Genomic DNA, 25,077 nt, shown 5'->3' on the forward strand with positions numbered 1-25,077 from the left:
CAATTTTTTTCCGAACTTTGGTTCGGTTCGGGGTTCGGCAATAAATGCCAAATTAAATTTAACATATAAAAAATAAAGATCGCCGACCTACAAACGTAATCTCTTTGATGAACTGTCATGTATTAATAATAAATTTTGTTTCTAAAAAGAATAGTTAAGATAATTGTTGAACTTTCTTTTGTTTTAATAAACAAAAAATAAGTCATTTCTACTTTCATTTTTCAAATGAAAATAAAAAAAAATCAAAAGAAAAAAATACTGATAACGAGAGAATCAGGACAGAAATAGAATTACAAAGATCAGAATATTTTTTTCACGATTATTTCATGTAGCTATGATCATGATCGATTACGATGTCATTGCCAACGCAGCTTCTCAAATTGGAAAGTGTTGATCGGGAATGTCGAAATAGTAGACAAACAACCTCCACTCAACTGTTATTATACCGGTAAAATTCACATTCCAAAGAATATGAGTGTTTTAGAAAGTCCCTATTTCCTGAAAAGTGGTAAAATCTGGTCAATGAATTACTTTAAAAAGATAAAATATCAGTCCATTCTTGGTCCAGAAAGATCGACGCTACGTGACTTCAAACATATTTCTAACACGAAAATGAGTACATGGGACTGTACTGCGTATTTTAGTGTTGTGAAATCACTCGGCGTTGATCGTCAGAACTAAGACGGAACTGATAATTTATCATTTCATTTTCAGTAATTGGCCATATTAAACCACTTTTAAGAAAATATTGACAATGGAAAAACGTTTCAAGTTTGGAATACGAATTTTACCTGTATAATAGCAACCGAGAGCAGGTTGTTTGGACTTCCTGTTTCAACTTTCCTTACCAACCATTTCCGGAACATCGATCAGGGAACATGCGTTGATTTGGTTTGAATTTTTATCTTTTTTGTTTTTTTCACCCTCATTCCTTCATCTCTTATTTATTTATTTATCTTTTATATTAATATGGAAATTTCAGAAGGTGGAATATATATACTTTACCATTACTTTGTCAGTCACAAGGAATTAATTTATGTCTTTTCAATTGAATGTACATCCGATTACAGCAATACGTAATTCAACTACACTTTTTAACTGAGTTAAGCTTAAAATGTCCCCACATTTTATAAGGAAAAAATATATTCATGTTTAGGCCTGGGACGATTGTTATTATTACCATTCGATTATTTCCTGGAAAAATAATTGAATGATTCGATTGTTCGTCGGGAATCACGTCTTTTAAGTCACAATAGTTGACCTACTTTATAGTGACCCCCCATGAAGAAATCTCCATCAAAGTCACATGTTTAGCATAAATGAGGCCCTTTTCCCCCTTCTCCATGATTTTTTATATCAAAAGAAACTTCATGAAATGAGATTAAATCTTTCAGTTTATTGTTCCAATGAAAATCTTTCCTAAATCAATACTGGTACCCTGGTATTATGCATGCATCCCTCCAAGTGCCACACCCCTGCATATAAATGAATCAGCCCCGCCGAGTCCAAAGACGTAAACAACTCATTCATGAAGTATATTCTTTGAGACTGAGCCCAGGTGGAGCATTTCACTTGAAAAATTTCATCCCTTGCCCACACCATGTCCCCGCCTCCACTTGTGGCACTGCCCACGATGCTACACATGTATTAAAAAAATATTTCATTTGAAATACCTTTCAAAATTACGATTTTTTATCATTTGAACCCACATGTATAACTGGGTCTATTTTTGGAGACTAGTCGAGAAAGTACTGGTGAAGGCGGGCGCGTGTTGGAATGTAGTTTTCATTGGTTGAGGGGGACATAAAAAAGGTTGCATTGTTCTGAAACATGAAAGAAATTCTCCGGTTCCCACCCCCTATCCTTCCCTCTCTCTTTCCCTCACACGCACACACACACACAGATGGGGGAGGGGTCAATTTATTTCTGAAGTCATGACCTTTCCTGATAATAAAGGGAACCACATGCCTTCCGCTTCTTTGTTTCCCACAGTTTCATTGGCTATCCGAAGGTCCAATCAGCTCAAGTGAGCTGGTTATGTGTTTACTTATTATTGTGCACGCACACAATTACTTATTTTGTGTATGAGGGCAAGGTCGGGTGGGATTAACATTTTCGGAGCGCTATCATGTTGGTATGTAACTGTGAATGTGATACAATCATTGATAATTTTTGAAACATTACCTCGGTAACATAATTTTTAAACCTGTAAAAACAGCTGTCATCTTTGTTTTCTTGTCATTTTATTATTATTACTTGGGTATTAGAGTTATGCCAACGTCATAATCGGGGTCTGCTGAACATTCGATTAGTGTATATTTTGCTAATAGATTGGTGATTGGCGGCATGCCAATCGAACCATTCGATCAATCGATGTTTACTCCCAGGCCTATTCATGTTTATAAAAAAAAATTGAAAATGATAAAAATTTAATCAAACACGAGACCGAAACTGTCATACTTTGTCATTTACGAGGAATGAATTTATGTCTGGTTCTTTTTCTTTATTAAATACAAAATGATTAGGTCCGATTACGATCACGATCGATTACGGCAATACGTATATACACCACACTTTTATACCGAGTTTAGCTTCAAAATGCCCCCTCATTTTATCAAGAAAAAATATATTTATGTTAATAAAATATTCTTAAATTGATAACAGTTCAATCAAAGACGAGATGGGAGCTATCATAGTGGATTTTAAAAATATATTGAGTGGAATTCTCTTTGTGCACAATCACTAACCAATATATATTTTGTTAATTTTATACTTAAATCTATGTAGTCATCGCATTCACGCATTGCATACAAACATACTTTTTTTTTACCGAACTTCCAAACCAGGCCTTTGAGTTCGGTTCGGTCCGGTTCGGAAGTGCCAAGTTCGGCGAACTTCCGTTCGGTTCGGCTGCAACACTATTTTATAGTCCATCAAAGGGAAAGTTATTCACATGTGACATCACACATCCTTGTCGCATTGCCAATAGGAGGATATCCATGGCTGTAGTGATTGCAAAATTCAAATGCTCACAACTTTCTCACAATTTGTCAGATTTTTCTCAAACTTTCTTTGTTCTTATACCTCAATTTTTCCGTTTTGACACAAGGCGACTTGTTCTAAAGGTTTCATTCCCTTTAAACTCTGGTCTAAAGTTGTGGTTTAACAATGGCTGGCCATTTGTGACATAAATCCGTAAAGTAGATGTTTGAATTTTCAGTTCATTAGTCACTAAAATAATTCTTAATTGTCTGGGAACCATCACAGAATTAGGAAAGAGAATAATAAACATACAATGTAAACAAAATTTGTACCCTTTTGGCTTTCCATAGGTTTAACACAGTTAAACCATGGCCTATCTCCTGCTGTATTTTTTTTTATTACATCGGTCTTTTTTCTGTCTCAGAGCTTCCTTCTTGAAAACTTTATGTTGTTGTTTGAATATAAACTGCTTTTGTATTCTTCTTTTCATGTTCCACAATTTTATGATGTTTTTATGATGAAAACTGTTTATAAATATTGTGATTTATTAAAAATTTTCAATCAAAATTTCCCTTATTTATTTAATGCTCAATCCTAAAAATTAGATGAAACGTACTAGATCCAATAATAACAAGTTAATTATTTCTAATCAATATATCGCTGATAAAACCTCATTTTCCTTTTCTATACCCACATTTTAGCTTATTTGTTTTTGATAGGTTTTTCATATCATAAGTGGAAAGCTGATATGAGCTTTTCCCAAAAGGGAAAAAAAGGGGCAAAAAAAAAATCTTAAATTAGTAGAAAACAAAATAGCTTGGACCCTTTCTTAGGTAACGGAAAGAGAACTGAGTCTTTTCGCTAGGAATGTTCATGCTTTAAATGAAAAAGGCAATACATTTTAGTTGTTCAGTTCAACAGCATTATTAGACATGGCAAAACAAAAGCTCTGCATCATTTAGCATGCAATGTAAATGGAAAATGATCTTCATGTTGCAAGGGGTTTTATTTTGTTTTGTGTTTTTTTTAGAGCACTTGACAAGAAGAAATACCTGAGCTGAACAGAAATTTGAGGCTTAATTGCCTGGATTCTTGCCGGGCCCTTTCGAATTAAGAGTTGAAACATACATTTGAGAAAAAATGTAATGAAAAAAAAAGAAACCATCAAAGACTGAGCTTACATATATGCTGCATGTACGTTATGGAAAATGTGTAGCATAATAAGCCAGTCTCCAATGGGGTAATAAATTCAAAATTCTTATCTACTTTTTCTTGAGGTTTTCTAGGTATCGTCCAAGATGCTTCTGGACCGGAGCTGTCTGGATGAAACTTGTGAACATGTCAATATCTGCCTCTCTGGTGTCAAGGAGTTTGGTTAGGGTGTGTTCACGGATCATACGCTTAGAAGCCATCCTGGCTATGCCTGCACGAAAGATGTGAAAAAAAGAGCAAATCCAAAGAGAAAAATGATCAATGCATGTGAAATTCCCAAACTGAAAGAAACTTGTAGAATCAGAAATTCCATTTTCATAGTCATTAAAATGGTAAAATGCATGACTGATTTTCATTTTAGTTCCGTTAACAGCTATAATCTTTGAGGCATTAATGAAGTTAAAGGTAAATGCCAGTTGTGCTGACAATTTCAAAATGAGTTCGTCAGAATCCAATAAAATGAATACAAAGGTGTCTGCAAACAAAAAGGGGGTTCTGGAAGAAATTGTGTAATTTCTGAGAAATAAGCAGAATATGCATGAAATTAAAGCCAAATGTCAGGTATTTTTCCAATCACTAATAATACTCTGTCGCGCATGTGCTTTTCAGAGTCGGCAATCTACAGTGTGAGCGCTTTTCAGTTTAGACTTTGTGATTTCACAAAGCTAAGTTTATGTAACTGTACCAGATAAAGATCCATACTGATATAGTTACAATTGATCTTGGTTTTAAAGACTTCCTTGTGAAATCGGTGTTTACTGCAAATACTTTCATTTAACTTTGAATCATGGAACAGGCAACATAGGCAGAATGGCAGAGTCCAGCTAGCCTGCATACGCTGATTTAATCCAAGACTAGATAAGACTGATCATAGCCTCTAATGTAAATGGTAATGGTAAGTGGTGGTGATTTTTAACCTGGTTTCGAAGAAAGCCTGAATACTTGTATGCAAGCAACCAGAGGACCGATCGCTAAAGGTACTCTCTGAGGGACCTGGTTATGGGGATTAATGCCTTACCAAAGTGGGGATCAAACCAAGTCACCGAAATATGAAACCCCGCTCTACCGACTGAGCTATCGCGCCTCCATACCTGGTATTTTGATCCATTTCTGGATTTCTTCTCGTGCTCTGTCTACAACATTCTCAAGAGGTACCACTTCATCTACTAGACCAACCCTAAGGGCTTCATCAGGCTTGTACAAAAGACCTGGGAGGTAGAAGATCAAAATAAAATTGAAAGGTATTACGTTCTATTTGGTTTACTTCTGCCTTTCATAACATATCTTACAATAATGATAAAATATTATAAAGGCGCTTAAAACAGGTGTTTCTAATCACTCAGTTTTCTGATAGAATGATTCATCAACTATTAATAACCGGGGTAAATAAATATGTAGTCTTAATTAATATATTTATACATTAAAGATAAATGCCAGTTGTGGTGACGATCTCAAAATGGGTTTGAAGAGAATCCAAGAAAATGGCCACCCAAGTGTTTGTACATGTATGTATAAATAAAAAATATGTGCCAAATGACTCTTGGAAAATATGCGTAGCTGCTAAGAAATGATACCAAAAAACGTTGATATTTCAATGTACCAGATCTAGATCAATGATAATATTGTGGCAATTAACCTTGATCTTAAAGACTTTCTCAAGAAATAAGTATTTGCTGCAACTACTTTCTTTTACCTTTAAAAATTTGGGTCTTTAGCATATTCTTAAATTGATTGAAGGAGTTGGCATTATGGATGTGATCACTTGTCAAAACATTTTTATATCAATTAACAAAAACAATTAAGGTCAAGAATAATCAGTAAACAATCACTCAATTTTCACTCTTCTACATGCATAGAAGTTTCCTGTTCACTTAGATATAAGGAAGACACATGATAAAGTTTGGTATAGCTAACCGATCACCAAGGCCCTATAACACAAAGAAGTGTGATCAATTGCTACTATGAAAACATGATTCTGATTGATTACTGGGCCCTGTCTTATAAAGAGTTGACTGGATCAATCATAACTTGAATGGTTCTCCTATCCCCAAAGAGTAATGAATTTCCGATGTAAATTTATATTCAAGAGTTTAAATAATTTATCTTCCGACTTCTTTAATGAAAACTCTAAATAAGTATCCGAAAAACACAATGTAAAGACAAGATCTGCCTCCAATCTACAACTCGATGTCCCAAAATGCAATACTGAATAATATAAATGCTCATTCATTATTTCCTCAATATCAATGTTCAATTAATTGCCCCTTCATTTAAAAACCCTATCAACCCTCTCTAGTTTTAAAAAAGAACTCAAAACATATATAATGTCCAGCAAATGTTAAAATGTGCCGCAAATATTTTAATGACTAAAATTTTGCATGCCTTTCTGTGTTCTTATATGTATGATTTATATGATTTTACCTTGTTTTACCTTGTATGTTTTTATCACTTGCATATACATGTTTTGTTTTTATGCTTTTAGGGCCCCTTTTGATACCAGCTTTTGCTAAAAGGGCACCCTATTGAAATATTGTTTAATAACTAAATAAATAAATAAACTCTTTGTAAGAGGGGGCCCTGGTCAATATTCGGAACAAAATGAGCATATAATAATATGCAAATATACCAGGCTTTGAGTAAGTATAGCGGGAATTATTTTCAGAGGTTGGACTGGCATTACTATTTTCCCCAAGGGGCAAAGCCCCGAGGGAAAAATAGTAATTTGGCCAGTACAACCGAGGATAAATAATTCCCTCTTGGTCTATACTTTCGAAATAAAGGCCTGTTATATTTGTTTTATATCCTACATTTAATAGGGCATATAGAACAATAGTCTATCTACTCTTGTACACGTAGATCATCTTTTCTTAACGCGCTGCGAAGACTGATCTACTTTTCCCGAAACCACGCGCTCAGCGGAACGCAGATTTGTGCCTGTGCCGTGCCTTCACGGGACTTGCCCGGTAGATTCAACTCACTGACCGGTGCGACCGAAAAATTGCATGATCTGTGACGTCAATGATAGAATAGTCGACTATTCCATCATTGACCTCACGGAAGAGCACATTTTCGTCAGTGGGCGTTTCATTTTTGACATCATCGCAAAATAGTGAGAATATGTTTGGTCACATGATGCTATTTAAACCAATCAGCATACAGGATTTAATTTATGTAGGATATAATGATCTCTATTGGTCACCGCTGTTTTGCTTTTTTTTTTTTTTACATCAGTCTAAATCACATCTCAAAAATTATTTGAGGACAAAAAAAAATTAGTATTCTCAATAAATATAGAACATCTTGATGGGCAAATATTAAAATTGAGCTTACCGAGTCCGAGCGCCCTCTCTGTTTCCCTTTGGCCAATCGTATTCTGCATTGTATCTTTAAACCAAAATGGTGCCACAATACCCTGCATGAAATAAACAACCACCATATATTTTCATATTATTGTAATATACTCTGGGGTAATTGTGCAATGGTTCATTTAAGCCGAATAATAGCTTTACAGAAACGTGCAATACGAGTTATTACCAATTCCTCCCCCAAAACCAATACACAACCAATGTTAAAAAAATTTAACTTACTCTCTATCTGTAATGTAAAGAGCTAGCAAATTGCAAATTTCATGAACTTCTGAAAGCTTTTATTTGCATAATTTCAAATATAATTTCTCACAAACTACGATCTAATACGTTGGACGCACTCTCTGGAATAGTTTACCCAATGATCTCAAATCTTGTCCTTCATTCAACACGTTTAACCCTAATTCTCCCGGGGGGGGGGGGCAATTTTCACGATATATCTGCTGCGCAAAATTTTTTGACCTCGCCACTCACTGACTTTTTACTTTCAAGTCTCACGCAAATTTTGAGACCAATTTGTGATGCCCGGGTACGCGGTTACGACATTACACAACATTATGTAAGTGCATGTCAGACCCAAAATTGCTCATAAACGTGATTTCATGTACAAATCCAATGCAAATTGTGTATTTAGCCAAAATTCATGAATGTATCATTATTTCTACTTTTACTGATTACACTTAATTAATTTTGCCTTGTTTATGATCAGAATTTCCGTTGAAAAATAAAAAACAAAAAGTAAAAAAAAGAAATGCATAAGAAATTAAAAAAACCAATAAAATACATAAGAAATCGGTCTTGGTACCAGAATTTTTTCATTCACAATTGTTAGGAATGCTATAAAGAATATTTTCACCAAAAAATAGCATTCTAGGAGCTTTATTTAGTGAATCAGAGCAAAAAATAGGATTTCATGAATAAATTAGCATAATTAATTCATATAAAATAAAAATATATGAATTCAGTGAAATCTACCAATGCAACAGTGTAGATGACGTCATTCTCTACCATGTTGCGATCGCGCAATCAGCGGCTGAGATCTCAAGGGGGGGGGGGCCATAATACCCCCCCCCCCCCGGAATGACAAGAATCAAAATACCCCGTGAGATTTAGGGTTAACGAACATATAAAAATGTTCTTATAAACTCATTGTTTCTTAAGCCATTTTGTTGCTTGCTTTTGTTGTTTTTTTGCCTAGGTTAATTCTGTTTTTAACACTTTTTGTATGTTCACAACTGTTTGGGATTTGCCTTCGATAGGCTGCTGGCCTTTGTTAAATTCATCACACTTGTATTCTCTGTATTTTCTGTAATCCTGTGTGAAAATATGCTTATTTTATCACTGTAATTGTATGTATTGTCTTTTTATGCAAAAGTGAAATACAATGAATTGAAATATTTTATTAAGGCACATAAAAATGTTTGTTTACATACAAGCAATCTCAGTGATTGTTAAAACCTATTGATAAATGAATCTTGCTTAATTCTTGTTAAAATCCACACAAAACCAAGAAATTGAAATCACCAAGTGGTTATCTGGTAAACACAGAAGTACATCTCCATTTTTTTTCATCCAACCCCTTCCATGTCTTCTAATTTATCAAGCAAATTGTTGAAAATAAACATTCCAGAACTGAAGACTGATTTAAACAATTTTTTGCTTTTATAGAAATGGGAATACACTGCTGGAGGATGAATATCAAATTAGACACATAATTTTCAGTATGGAGAAGAATTTAAAGGTATTCTGGAATTACGCAAAAATGTTCTTTAGGCCTACTTAAATTTTGGGGTGAGAATAGCAGGCCATTGTATGGGAGATGGGGTCCCACAACAAAAGGAATAATAACATCTGTACGACAGCTAATTTCTAGTCCCCAGAATATATGACTCCTTAGATCAATGCTTATCCTCTCATAATATACTTAAAGGAAATCTAGTACAAATATAAGCAACTGTTCTCAATCACTGTTTGGGCAAGATGGAAAGAAAGGAAACTTACCAAGTGTACTTCATTGAGGCCCATGGTGAAAGGTCCGTCAGCCATTATTCGGTGGTCACATGACATAGCTATTGCACATCCTCCAGCAGGGGAATGACCCTACATCAAGAAATTAGCAAAGTATATCGGCATAATATGGAGGGAAGGGCTTGATCCCCCCAAATAAAAAAAAAAGAAAATAAGGGGATAAAGGAACCACACATCAAACATTGCATTGTACTTTAAAGTAAATTTATCAATTCTTTTTATGTCTCACAATCGGACAGGTCAAAGGTTTAAAAAAACACATTGGCAATATCATTTCCCCCATATAACCTAAATTCAATAAATTTTATTCAATTTTGTTTCTCTTAATCCTCCCAATGCTCCCTTGTGTCTTTGGCTAGTTGAGCTCTATGCCCAAAATAACTTGGACTATGATTTCGGAAAATGTGTAGTACCAGTATACTCAAATGAAATCATGTTCACCAGGCTAACCAAACTTCAAACGCTACTATAACACTTCTATTCCTAAACACTTCCTCCTTTAAAAACTGAATTAAAATTGGAACATGTATTTTTCAAAACAAAAAAGTATGAAACAGAGGGAAAGATACAAAGGGCTGGGGGATACTTAGCCCAATGACCAAACAGCATCAGTTAGGAGCAAAATAGCCTCTGTATATCATCATTAGCACAATTGTAATTAACAATGCCAAGAAATGTGCCCCCGCACAGAAAAGTTATGCCCCATAGTATAGGAGCTCAACATACCGTGACAGCAGCCACTGTAGCTAATCTGCTGTTATAGAGGGTGAGCCAGAAATCTTGAAGGCTACGCCAGAAGCGATCTGTTGATTCTGGAGGTGCTTGGTACATCTCTGTGATATCAAGACCTGCCGAGAAGATCTTTGGACATGCCTGGATGGGGGATCAGGGATGTTGGAAAGGTTATAATGTTACAAGTTATGTTAGATGGCTCCTAGATATCTAGGACATTAAAGAGAAATTCCAGTAGTTGCAGTAAAAACTGATTTCATGAGAAAGTCTGTAAAACAAGGCTTAATTGTCAGTATATCAGCAAGGATCTAGGTCTGGTACAGTTACATTAACTGAACTTTGTGAAATCTTGAAATCTACGCTGAAAAATGTTCACACCGAAGATCCCCAACACAGATAAGCGCACATGGGACAATGTATAATTATTGCTTAGAGCGTCAGGCCCGACACCCTACCCGAATCCTGTGCTTATTTGCTGATTTCTCAGCAATTACACAATTTCTTCCAGAATCCTTTGGCACATGCGTTTTATTTATACAAACAGACACTTTGGTGGTCATTTCATTGGATTCTGTACGAACTCATTTAGATATTGTTACCAAAACTAGCATTTACCTTTAATGTTGATAACGACATAAATTTGTAAAGTGTAGGAATTGTGTGTATATATTCTCCTGCACTACACGATCTAACTTGCTGAGCATACAAGTAACTTCCTTATCAGGGTAAACTGATTGAACATTAATTAATATTATCTACTGATTGAACATTACTTAATATTATCTATAGCTTTATCTTTTCCAATATGCCCACAAAGTACACATCCTATATACACCTGTTTGACAGTTAGAACATTTTTCAACAAGGAAGTGAGGGTATGAACTCACTGATGTAATGATCAGACCCTGCATGTGATGGTCTTCCTCAAGTTCATCAATGGCAGCTTTGAGTTCTTGGAGGAATTCTGTGTTCAGACTATTTACAGGAGCACGATTCATGGACAAGACAGCATAACCTGAAAAATAATGAAATACTCTGATAGGGTTGGTTCACACGTGTAAGAAAACAATGTTACCAACACATTGGCCCATACTCTGAAGTCAGGTTTAACTAAGACCAAGATCTAACTCTGTGCTCAAATAATAGGGATCCAAAAACCAAATAATTCTGCTTCATTTACATTTACTATTTTGTTGCCCTTTGCTTTCATAATGAAGAAAATATTTCAGTTACCATTCTGAGAAAGTTATAAATGATTTGAGTGTCATGAGAGTCAATATATTACTCAGAGATTTATGCCTCAATTGGCTCTCTACTGTTAAATTACAACTTTAACCCAGGGTTTAATTTAAACATGGGTTCAGAATACCAGTCTTTGTGTACAAAATGCTGCATTGTGGATATGACATACAGGAGATACAGTAGAAGATTATGGCCAGTATTCTGAACTTGGGTTTAATATAAACTCTGGTCTAAAGTTGTGGTGTACCTATGAATAACAATCTAACAGCACGAGATCAATTTATCACCTCATTTTACTCTCAAATCATTCATAGCTGTCAGGAAGGATAACTAAAAATGTTTTCCAAAATGCTTTCCACACCATTAAAGAATGAGGGAATACAGGGGCCACGGAAGTGGGGGGGGGGGGGCTGTGCTCCCCCACTTTTTTCCAAAACCGTGTACAAAAATATGAATGTGATATTTTGCATGGTCAGCCCCCTCCCCCCAATTTGAAAACCATTCTGCGGCCCCTGAAACAGAAAGTAAACATAAAAAACAAACATTGCAAACAAACTTTTGAGTCAGCCTGGCATAATATGAGCAGAGAGTTAGATCATGGGCTAAGTTAAACCAGGGCCACATAACACAAAGGTTGGAATTGATCGCTATCAAAAGAGCATTTTTGATTGGTTCCTATTCAGATTACTGAGCAATGTGCGCATGCAACAACGATCTTGATAGGCCATTTCATTTAGTGATTAATCACTAACCTTTGTGTTGCGGGGTCCTGACTTCAGAGGGAATATGGGCCCATAACACTAACTAGCTTTTGCAAGAACAAGCATGGTAGCAATAGCCCTGCACATGGCGACAGGAAAGCAGGCATATTTTTTCTCAGATCGACAAGAAACTTTGAACATGATAAAAGTTTTTACTGACCTTCCTGATTAATAAACGCTAATCTGGAATTGTATGGCAAACAAAAGAATGTAAACATTGAGATGGACATTGGAATTAGGTCTTTCCAGAATGACGATATGTTCTTAAAGCAGCACCGGAAAAGGAACTATACCGTAAGTTCTTTCCTATAAACGTTTTGTTGCTCTTTCCTGATGCAAGGTTACATTTTGCTGGATCCTGCGTAACCTGAGATATTGCCACATTGTGGGAGGAATGGCATAGGGGTTTCAGGAAAATCTGCACATTAAAGGACAGTCCACCCCTAAAAAAACTCGATTTGAATAAAAAGAGAAAAATCCAACAAGTATAACGCTGAAAATTTCATCAAAATCGAATGTCAAATAAGAAAGTAATGACATTTCAACCCTAAATTTGATGTCTAAGAAGACGGGGGGGGGGGGGGGGGGCTGATTCAGCCCCCCCTTATGATCTTGGCCGTCGATCGCGTGATCGCGACGAAAATTGGCATGCGCATTACCCATGGCATTATCTACAAAACTATATTTATCAAATTCTGCAAAAAATCTCATTGCTTATTAATTATGCTAATTTATTTGTAAAATCATAAGTTTGCTCTAATTAATAAAATAATGCCCCTAAAATGCTAATTTTTGTTTCACATACTCTAGATAGGCATCTGATCTGATTTATTTTTAAAAAATTTCAAAAAAACATTTATTTTCTTATTTTTTTATTGCTCTCTAAATTTCTTATGTATTTCTATGTTTTTCGATTTTTTGTTTTTTATTGTTTTTTCAATGGAAATTGTAGGAGACTTTATTTGGACCATAAAGAAGATAAAATTAATTTCTTTTAAGCAGTGAAAGGAAGAATAATACATTTATGAATTTTGGCTAAATAGACTATTTGCATTGGATTTGCACACAAATTCATGTTTTTGAGTAATTTTGGGTCTGCATGCACTTACAAAATGTTGCGTAAATTCGAACCACGTACCCGGGGGTCACAATTTTGGTCTCAAAAACTGCGCAAGACTTGAAAGTAAAAAGTCAGCGAGCAACGCGATAAAAAAATTTCGAGCGGTGAATGTATCACAAAAATGTTGAGGGGGGGGGGCTGAATCAGCCCCCCAGTCTTTTTAGGGTTAAAGTTTTGCTTCATTTCACAAAACAGTTATATGCACATCTCGGTCGGTATGCAAATGAGGTAACTGATGACATCACTGACTCACTATTTCTTTTGTATTTTATTATATGAAATATGAAATATTTTCATTCCTCCCTGAACACGTGGAATTCCATTATTTTAACATTTTGTGGTTCAGGCAAGGAGGTCCTAATTGTCAAATTCGTAAAACTTGAAATATTGTTTAATTCAAACAATAAAAAACAAAAGAAATAGTGAGTGACATCATCGACTCTCTCATTTGGATGTAACTGACTCGTTCATACAACTATTTTGTGAAAAATAAGCGTAATTTTGAAATGTCATAGCTTTCTTATTTTACATCCGATTTTGATGAAACTTTCAGAATTGTACTTGTCTGATTTTTCTCTATTGATTCAAATCAACAATTTTCTGAGGTGGACTTGACCTTTAAGTTAAACTGGAAACCCAACCTAAACCTAACCCCAATCTAACACTCTTTGTTTCAAACAACACAATTGCGCCTCCTACACACTTAACCATCAAATATATTTTCACAGGAGCCATTGCTGCAGGACTATGTCTGGGCAACCGTCTTTGAAAATCAAGTGACCCACCTTTATCTTTTTCAACCTTGACTAGTCCATCATCACTGCTGTACAACCTGGAGAGAGTCTGACTGACTGGGACACTATGCCTGGGCAGCTGTGAGGCAACCAAAGACCTTTGGGCCTGGTGAACACAGGGTCCTAAAACAATATATATAAATCATCTTTATTTCATAATCAAAATAGAGAAGGTACAATAAACACAGGTCCTCTGCCAGTGATTATGGGACAAACTCCCCTTCACTGGCAATAATAGGCAATGTGATAATACATGATATTGATTGAGCAATTCACAAGGTACAATACATAAGAGTTAACACATATTATAAAATAGGTGTATTATTTCAAGCATTGCGATTGGCCAATACGCGTCACATGACATCCAACTTTTTTCGTGCACTGCAAAAGGTGCGCACCGAAAATTGATATTACACGCTCGAGCAAACCAGTGCGGTAGAAGTCCCGGGAGAAGTTCAACAAAACTGTACTGTAACTTTTTAAAAATTTGTTTCTGTGTTGCTATTTTATAAAACAAATAATGCACTCTCTCTGTCATGCATAAAAGTAAATGCAGAGAAAGCTTGGTTTCTTCAGATGATGCACACTGGGCACTCACCGTGCACAGTGCGGCATCTATCTAAAGAAACCTCGTGTGCTCTGCATTTCCACTAAGGCACTCGGCTGCATGCATTATTTGTATAATTTACATTACATAAGAAAGCTGATGAATGAATAATGACTGAAAAAAAGCAAAATGTTTCTTTGAGTCAAGGACAAGAAGCCCAACATTACTTGGATTCATTAAGCTCTGGGCATAAGCAACAGGATGGGTTTCTGACACATTATATTAAATAGATGAATTTTAAAATCATACCTTTATCTTTGTTTGCTCATTATAAGTAGAGTAGGCTATCACACTAGATCTGTTCTGTACACATGAATCCAAAAGTCAATATTGAATGAACAATGTAGTTCAACGCAGCAACCCCTCGCATTTTCTGGCAGCCAAGTTGATTAATGTGACATGTTTCCACAGCTCATCAGAGAGGCTCACAAGGTCTAAATCAGTATAAAGACTTTAAAATGACTATATTTAGCCACTAGCCCACACAGTATAGCCTATAGGGGTGGACCAATATGCTACATGCATTTCCAGGCACATTTTATGGGGTATTTAATCCTTATTTTTTCACTATTTAGGAAATATTAAGGTGAGTTTTGAGCAATGTCGGTGATGATAATGCTAATGAAGAATATATTAAGATAATGCCTTTTAGTAGAAATGCTTTTTCACTTTTTTGTCCTTCGTTACTGGATCTGGATGTATACCGTGCAGGGCCCTCCGGGCATAAACGCAACGGGTACTTGACATGAATTTGCCAGGACCGGCAGGTGTAATGCACCGGGTGAACACCCTACTCTTTGATGAATATTGCAAGGCTCGACATGAGCGGTGGCCCAGGGCCACCAGAAATTTACCTCGGACAACCATTATTGAAAAAATGTTAAGTTTTGGTGGCCCGAATCGGGCAACCAATTATTTCCAAAGTAGCGCAATTTTTCTCTGATTTTGCACGCATTTAAATCAACTTTCTACAGTTTAAGTTGCAAGCCAATTTATCATGTGCCCTTTTTGTTAATCTAGACACAAAGATTCCATACATGTAGTCATGACAGTATGTAGGCCTACCGCTATAGCATACAGTAACTATTATCCAGTCGGCCGCACCAGCCGTCTGAGCTTTGCCTGCATGAAACCAATGCAGCTAGCTGTGCGCTAGAAGATTATCAGTATTCAGACTCAGGGAGCTGCGAAACGAAATGTTGCTGCTAAGAAATCTTCCACAGAACTTTGAATTTCTGCGTCAAAGTCATATCTTGCACCAATGAAATGCCCTTCTACAGTCCATATTACATTATTACAAGCATTAAAAAGAGGAATTATGACCTCTCTTTTGACTCAAAAAGACCGATTTCAGAATGCATTAATGCACATAAAACACATAGGTGAGTACATCACAGTCCCACATGTGCATTTGATACTTGGATTCTTTCGAAGCTGTGTCTTTTCTAGCCAAAAATAAACAGACAGTTTCTTTGTTTATAAATGACCTCTTAAACCACTCTTGAGGAAGTACATACTTTGGGAAGGCATTTCATGATATGAAATGTGAATTTTTCCAGCATTTTGGCAAATATAGGGAAGGACTTTTCTCACACTACTTTTTCCAGATATAACTTATGCCGATTTCTAATTTTTTTCTTTCATTTTTTTATAGTGGTTAAATACCCCTTTTCATTTAATATGCCTGAAGAATATGTTTCTACTGAAATAATAATAAAATTTTCCCTCTTTTTTATTAATTTGTTTCATTCATTTTTCTTTCATTTTTTTTTCTCTAAATTTTTTCTTTTTTTTCCTGTTCTCTGTTTTTTCTTTCTTCATTTCTTTCTTCTGTTTTATTTCACTTATTTATTTTATTATTTTTGCTTTCTTTTTTTAATAAACTATTCTAAAAATTATTGTTTATTTCCCCCTTTTATGCATTGTTCTATTTTTGCAGCATATTTTTCTGTGATTTTCTCCTGCTATAATATGCTGGAAAAGAGAAAATGAACTGGATTTGGAGCATGCATAGTTTTAGGATTCAAAAAGCAAGAAAGGAAAAATTGTTGTTTTGTACATCTATCTGAGTTGCTATGCACTACCGGTATTTATTTACTTTACCATTATGAGTGTGTGTCTATACAGAGATTTTTAAGTTACATTATACAAGGGACCAACATTTGCGTCCTTTCTGATGGACAGAGTGTTTTCCAACTGCATTCGCACCTGCACTGAATACAGCGGTGAGGCACGCTAACACACAACGCTTAGACTTTTTTGTTTAATAGACATGCTCCGGCATAAGCGGGACTCGAACCCCTCATGTTCAGATCTACGAAGTACGATCTTACATGAAACATGCGCTCTAAGCCTCTAACCGACTGAGCTACGACGCTGCCTGCTTATGTTACCTAACATAAGCTTTAAAAAAAAGTTCAACTTAATTTCAGAGTGGGCTTCGCCTGCTATCAATCACTTTCATTTCAATCAAAATTGAATATCAGAATAGATCTAGGCCTAGATGTCTACTGTGTCTCCTTTACTTTCACTTTCAGACAATCTATGAAATATTTATTGCTAAGTTTCTGAAATTGCTGCCTTCTGTGGACAAACAAAAACAGGTACTAGCCTATTACACTTGACTTTGAAGTGACCTTCAGGCTTCACACTCACTATTTCGTCAATCTCGTTATCAATATGTGGGACCACTAACATTACAGTCACAGTTGCGACTCGGATTTACCTGCCCTTGACCATGTATATTTCATTTAAACATGTCTAACATCTTAGATATCTACGTTATAAAGTTAATACATGTCATACTCACTGATGAGTCGGGTCAGGAAAGACATGTTTTTGATTGGAAGTTCCGTCAAGTCAACTCAAAACAGAGAAATCTTCGGACGGACCGGTGCGTCTGCCCAGCTCCCAGCATGCACAGTTAATTCCCAGCGCTAGGCATGCCCCTCCCCCGCCCCCCCCCCCCAAAAAAAAGGTGTGCAGCTAGTCCCCGGGGGGGGGGCACTCGACCAAAAAAGTGGTGGGGGTGTGCCGCGGGCGAGACAAAAAACGGGGGCCTTGGAGCGGGCTTATTGTAAAAAGGAGGGTCCTCGGAACGGGCTTCGGAACGACAAATGTTTGTGAAAACGGGGGTCCTTGGAACGGATCGCCAGCGTGTGAGCGCGTATGCATCCCTACGGAACGGTCATGCGTGCATGTTGCAGCTAGCGCGGCCTCCGCCGGGGAGCTCTGCGGCCGCTTTTCACCAAAATTGCAGCTCATTTAAAGGGGAATCCAGCCTTGGCCATAAAATGTTGTGTTGGGAAGGAGAAAAATAAATTAAACAGAATGGTGAAAGTTTGAAAGAAATTGGATAAGCAATAAGAAAGTTATAGCTGCTTTAAAATTGAGATCACTAATACTATGTAGATTTCAAATTGGCAACTGGGTAAGTAAATTATGACAAGGGGCAAGGACAACTTTCCCATAGGCCATGTACTTTATTATCAGGGATTTGTGGTTTTCTCCTAAGTACCCATTCCCCTGGGGCAGTAATCTAAATTTAACCCATGTAGTATATTGTTTTATGTCCTCATGAAAGAAAAATATAATTTGGAATAAAACTTTTGGGAAAAATGACATTTTAGCCATAATTATGTATTGTAGTACATGGAAGAGTAGTCCTTGCCTTACATCACTATGACATTTCATATGCGGCCAATTTGAAGTCTCCATGGGTATAGTGATTACCAATATTTACAACTTTTAAAAATTCATATCTTTCTTTTTGTTTGTCCAATATTGTTCAAACTTTCACCTATCATCTTGTCTGATTTTTCTTTTCCTTATAAAAACAAGTTTTTATTTGGGTTGGATTCCCCTTTAACGCGATCGGAGCGGCGTAACGAAAAATATGCGAAGCTTTGGAGCGGATTTCTCTTCTTTTTTTCTCGATAAGAAGAAAATGCTATGCCTTGGAGCTGCTTTCTTTGTTCTTTTTCTCAACATGGCAAAAATGCTATGCCTTGGAACGGAAATTTGAGCCTGGGGGTCCCCTCCGCGGCACATACCCACTATGCATTATATACTGAGTGCCCCCCCCCCCCCGGGAGCTAGTCTAATAAATCCAGATCGGCTGTGAAATAGCGACCAGCCGAATAGATTAGATTTAAACCTTGTTGATTTAACTGGAAATCCAAGATTTGAATCTTTTGAAATTTAAAAGTTAATCCTTATAATTTAAAACAAACTTCGGCTGATCACTATTCACAGCCGAAATGCATTTATTTTAAATCCTTGGAAATAAGAGTGTGTATGCCGGTTTATCATATATAACTTTATTTTCACTATCTTAAAGGAGAATGAGACCTTTGGAACAAGATAGCTTGTGTGAAAACAGATAAATCAAAGAAACAGATCAACGCAAGTTTGAGAAAAATAGGAGGAAAAATGAGAAAGTTATGAGCATTTGAATAGGCGAGCACCTATCAGGGAGATCCTCTAGTTGGCAATGCGACAAAGATGTGTGATGTCACTTGTGAACAGTTAGTATATAACATAGAGATATATACATCTCTATGGTATGTAAGCAACAGGATGGGTTTCCGACAAATCATATTAAATAGAAAAATTGTAAAATCATCTTTGTTTGCTCAACATAAGCATAAAGTAGGGTAGGCAATCGCAGTAGTTTTGTTCTGTACACGTACATGAATCCAAAAAGTCAATATTGAATGAATGTAGTTCAACGCCGCGACCCCTCACATTTTCTGGCAGCATTTGAATATTGCGATCATCAGCGGATCCAGGGGGGTGCGCAGGGTGCGCGCGCCCCCCTAATATTTGAGCTAAAAAAAAGTAAAAGAAAGAAAAGGCGCCGCTTGAAAAATTAAAAATAAAGGAAAGAGAGGGAAAAGGCGCTGCTTAAAAAAAAATTATACACAGATATAACATTAGCAACAGTAAAGGAAAGACTATCCCCAGCAAAGCGTAATCATCATCTTCCTTATTTTTTCTTTTAACTACCCTTTTCCCAACAACTTCGCCGGTAGCAGTGCGCTGCTTGCATATAACTGGCGCCAATCAAGAATAATCAGCGCCACCTTAATCTAAATCGACGCCGGACAAGAATAATCAGCGCTATTTAGTTATAAATCGGCGCCAGTCAAGAAAAATCGGCACTGCCAGAGTCTTAACCGGCGCCGATCAAGGATAATTAGCGCCACCTAAATCTAAATCGACGCTGGACAAGAACAATCGGCGTCATCTGGTTATAAATCGGCGCCGGTAAAGAAAAATCGGCGCTGCCTGAGTTCTTAACCGGCGCCGATCAAGGATAATCAGCGCTACCTATATCTAAATCGGGGCTGGTCAAGAATAATCAGTACCACCTGGTTAAAAATCGGCGCCAGTCAAGAATAATCGGCGCCTCCTGGTTCTAGATCGGCGCCAGTCGATTATGGATTGCCGCTGCCTGAATCTTACGTAACGTCGGTAAAAATAATCAGTACTACTTGTTTAAATCGGCGCCGGTCAAGACAAATTGGCGCTGCCTTTGTCTTAACCGGCGCCACCTAAATTGAAATCGGCGCCGGTCAAGAATGATCAGCGTCGCCTGATTTCAATAAATAAGCGCTGGTAGAATAATGAAGAAGGGCCTATTGCTAAACAAATCTAGATCGGCGCCGCGGTCAAGAATGATCGTTTTGCCCTCCCCCAATAATTCCGCATGTGCAAAAACAATAAGATGGTAATGTTACATAGAAATCAGCAAACGAGATTGAGCTACACAACTCGTTCTTTATTAAAAATCGTGCTCAAATTATCAGATTGGAACATAAAAATTTTCAGCTCGCGCTTCGCACTCGCATCATTTCTGTAGCAAAACCCCATACTTTTCATGATTAAATAGGTGAATAGAATGTCCCGTTTTTAGTTCTGAACCTCAAAAGAACACCCGCTTCGATTTGCAATAATCTTTTGTTGGATATAATCTTGTTCTTTATTAAAACGTACATTAAACTGTAATGTTTTCAGATCGAAATATCAAAATTTTAAGCTCGCGCTTCGCGCTCGCATTTCTTTTAGATACCCGTCTTAATCATTGGTACCAAGAATGCTTAGAATATCAAGCTTTCTGGTCAGAATATAAGTAAATTTCAGCTCGCCATCGGCACTCGCATTATCTGTGTAGCGAGATATGTATCCTCCTCATGAGTTACTACAAACAGTCCTAAACAGGCACCTTTTTCCTGTTTTCAGGTCAGTATACTTTAAAAATTTCAGCTCGCGCTTCGCGCTCGCATTAATTTGTCGGTGAAATATGTGTCTCTATCTCATGAGTCATGTATATCTATATGATATGAGTCATATATATATATATATATATATATATATATATATATATATATATATATATATATATATATATATATATATGCATGTGTGTGTGTGTGTGTGTGCGTGCGTGTTTTGACAGGGTCAGGCATTACCCCTTTTCTTTTTCAACATTTTCTTTTATGGCGCCGGTGAAGTGCAAAAATATGTGCGCCGCTCGGCAGTGCGCCCCCCCTTTCGCCAAAAGCTGGATCCGCATATGGCGATCACCAATGCTATGGAGATCCTCAAATTGGCAATGCGACAAAGATGTGTTATGGCAAATTGGCAATGCGACAAAGATGTGTGATGTCCCTTGTGAACAACTCTCCCCATTAGTTTAGTATATTGCCTCTTTTATCAAATCCATTAGTAGATCATGTGTTCTATCTATATAGGTGGGCATGTAATCATGACAGATTTTTAAAGAATACATCACGGAAAAAGACCATTTCATTAAAATAATGCAAATCTCAAAGATACCATATTATTTCGTTATTTTAAGATCGGATGTTTATTTTCTTTTAAAATTTTCACATGTCTGAATAATGCCTCATTTATTGCGCATATCAGACCAATACCAGTTTATATTTTAACATTTATTAATGCTTTATTTGCTTTGCAAGAATACCGATTTTTCACTGGTACTTCTGTCACACATACAACTTGAACTTTTTTAAAATAGTTTTTTTTCCAGTTTGATGGCAATTAAAATTATTTTATGTGACCATCGGGGCCTCTAAAGCTTCGCACCCACATGATGTTCTTTTCCAATTCAAATTCATTTTTCATACGGTCATTTTTTTATACAAGAACCAGGACAACCTGGGGAGGGGCGGCGAATGGGGGGAGGGTCTCAGCCATTGGCGATGATCACATGACAGCTATTGCAGACAGAATAAAGTAGAACATTTAGGAGAAGGAAAGAATAATAGAACTGTATAAGTCCCCTTTTTCTTTCATAAAAATGCCGTCATCTGTATGGCCCGCCCCTGAAAACAGAAACCGCCTTTGCAAGCAACAACAAAAATGATGTACCGGGATCAATTCGTTTGTTTAACTTTTCATAAATTATGTTTGTAATCCTTTTATTCTTTGTGCTAAACAGAATCATTTTATTAACAAATGAAATAAAGGTGATATTTATACGTTATGTAAATAAAACAACTCAAGTTTTAACTATACGAATGTGTAATGTGTAATGCAACCAACTGTAATATGTTTATATACTCTATTATATCAGTATTACGACCCCCTTCCCTCCTTCTCTCTCTCTCTACACAGCGGCAAGTCATGACGTACAAAATGTTTTTTTTATCAAGCAGCAACAACCTGTATGCAAAATACTATCTATAGTTTTTGTACATGCACGTGTATAAGAATGCATACTTCAACGTAGATATCCGGCTGTTTTGTTCATAAAACACCCTCTTATTGTATTTTACTTATGGACGTTCATCGATCGAAAAAGCCTTTAAATCTTTTTGTAAAAAGAAGAATAGGGAAGAGAGAGAAAGGGGGGACACAATGTCTTCACGTAATTCATTCCTGATTGTGTTGATTACGTTTAATTTCTTTATGCTTAATACACAAGAATGTATACTAGTTTTGGTCTCGTCTTTTCAGCCACATGATAGATCCATAATATTGTGTTGGTCTTGTATTTCGAATTCACTATAGTTTTTTTTTCCCGCCACTTTCCCAATCAATCACTATGCTGTATACGCCCATTCTTTTGGACCAACTGCTTAATCTCTTCATACAATATAGAAAAAGTCCTAATTAGATATCATCTCATTCTTTCATGACTCAAATATTTTAATCGGTTTGTCAGAAAAGAGATCCATTACTTTAATGGTGGGCTTCTAGTACATTCTTGAACTCTCTTTATACTTTAAAATTAATTCAAAGCTCATTTCCAGTTTCCCTCATTTATTTATTCCTCATTGTAACAGATTTCTAAGGAAAAATACTCCCTTTGATGTAGACCATTCTCGGTATTTTCTAGACTGAAAAGCATGTAATGCGGTTTCAATGTATTAATTCAATTCAATGTAGATTATGTAAGACATCTTTTTGTTACATGCTTAGAAGTCTATAGTGATTACTCAATCTTGTTGGACTTCTTTTTATGATTCATGGTTCTTTTTTTTGTTGTAAATATTGTTTTCTTCCAATGCCCTCATAGTAAACTCTAAGTTTTTATTTGCTGAAATTGGTTTATCCATTGTATCTTTAGGGTGGTCGAGCTCTGCTCTGCTGCCCAGCCATCATTGACCAAGATGGGTCTTACTCTTTTTGCATTCAAATATGGTCTTATTGTTGATACACTAGCACCACTTTCACACATGAATACACCTCTACACACACACTCACGCACATGCATAACTTGCACACTTGCAGTTGACCTCTCTCCAAACCTCCGGTACTTTACATTTTCACGTTCCCCTGTTTGAGTCACAAAATTTTACTCCAGATATTTTCATTGAGAACCCGCAAGATAGCAAATATTACACTCCCCAAGAATTCAACAACGAATTTAATGTTCCTCCAGATCATCTATCTCTTTTACATGCAAACATAAGAAGTCTAAATAGAAACTTTGAATATTTAGTTAACCTCTTACACTCATTAAATAACTTTCAATTTTCAGTCATCGGTTTAAGCGAAACATGGCTACATGAAAGTTCTCCTGACATGTTTGATATACCTAATTATAAGTTGATAAGGGCAGACCGTAAGGGAAGAAGAGGAGGAGGAGTTGCTTTTTACATTTCACAAAATCTCAAATTCAAGATTCGATCTGATGTTAAATTATTGCATGCCGAGTCATTGTTTATAGAGATTGAAAATTCTAATTCCAAAAATATCATCATAGGATTAATTTATAGACCACCTGATACAAATATCGATCGTTTTCACGATGAACTAGAATATTTTCTTCATGAAATAGGGAATGAAAACAAACATTGCTTTTTGCTCGGTGATTTTAATATCAACTTCTTGCCCTCATCTCACATTAATAATTCATCAAATTTCATGAAATTAATATATTCGTTTGGTTTTATTTCTATTATTAATAAACCCACAAGGATTAACTTGAATTCATCAACTCAGATTGATAACATATTTTCGAATGTTCATAATAACAAAGCCATAGGAGGGATTTTATGTTCTGAAGTTTCGGACCACCTGCCTATTTTCTTAACTTGTGATTGTAAACTGTCTTACCCCAAATCAAACAAAGAATATACTTATCGTAAAGAATCTAAACAAAATATAGAATTACTGAAGCAAGATCTAGTTTTGGAAGAATGGGATGATGTTTATAATGAAGTAAATCCCAATATTGCATACAATAACTTCAATAATACATTAAAACATTATTATGAAAAGAATATCCCTATAGGTAAAGTAAAAAACCAACGTAACAAACCCAAAAATCCTTGGATAACGAAAGGTTTACTGAAGTCCATACAGACACGTAATCGCCTATATAAATATCACTTACGCAATCCAACTGATGATTCTTTAAAAAAATATAAAATATATCGTAATAAACTAACAAAATTAATTCGAATATCCCGAAAATTGCACTTTACTAACAAAATAAACGCTGCCAATGGAAATACAAATACAACTTGGAAAGTTATCAAAGAAGTGTTGGGTACAATAACACACCCCCCACCTAATGATAAAATCACTCTCAATGGAACTGAAATACTTGATCCCACTAATTATGCAAACTCATTTAATTCTTTCTTTACCAATATTGGACCCGAGCTTGCAAACAAAATTAATAGTCCCAACGCACATTTTACAGATTACCTCACAGATCCAAATCAAGAATCTCTTTTTTAACCCCAACAAACCCCTC

At 36.1% G+C, this 25,077-nt stretch overlaps 1 protein-coding gene across 1 annotated transcript; it reads right to left on the bottom strand.

Annotated features, from left to right (window-relative positions):
* Window positions 1-4,021: 4,021 nt before the first annotated feature.
* On the bottom strand, window positions 4,022-17,772 carry LOC121422987 (enoyl-CoA delta isomerase 1, mitochondrial-like). Its single transcript, XM_041618252.1, has 8 exons — window positions 17,653-17,772; window positions 14,228-14,359; window positions 11,207-11,334; window positions 10,314-10,460; window positions 9,561-9,659; window positions 7,525-7,606; window positions 5,286-5,402; window positions 4,022-4,405 (listed from the first exon to the last, which is right to left on the bottom strand). Exons 1-8 carry the CDS (start codon window positions 17,675-17,677, stop codon window positions 4,245-4,247), a joined length of 891 nt encoding a protein of 296 aa, XP_041474186.1. The 5' UTR covers window positions 17,678-17,772; the 3' UTR covers window positions 4,022-4,244.
* Window positions 17,773-25,077: the final 7,305 nt, after the last annotated feature.

The sequence above is a fragment of the Lytechinus variegatus genome, chromosome 10 (assembly GCF_018143015.1).
Source record: "Lytechinus variegatus isolate NC3 chromosome 10, Lvar_3.0, whole genome shotgun sequence".
Taxonomy (NCBI): Eukaryota; Metazoa; Echinodermata; class Echinoidea; order Temnopleuroida; family Toxopneustidae; genus Lytechinus; species Lytechinus variegatus.

Coding starts and splice junctions, on each gene's coding strand:
- LOC121422987 (XM_041618252.1), bottom strand. CDS start 17,677: ATGTCTTTCCTGACCCGACTCATCA. Junction 10,461..11,206: donor AGGGTCTGATCATTACATCA/GTGAGTTCATAC, acceptor TCCCCCATCCAG/GCATGTCCAAAGATCTTCTC. Junction 9,660..10,313: donor CTACAGTGGCTGCTGTCACG/GTATGTTGAGCT, acceptor TTCTTGATGTAG/GGTCATTCCCCTGCTGGAGG.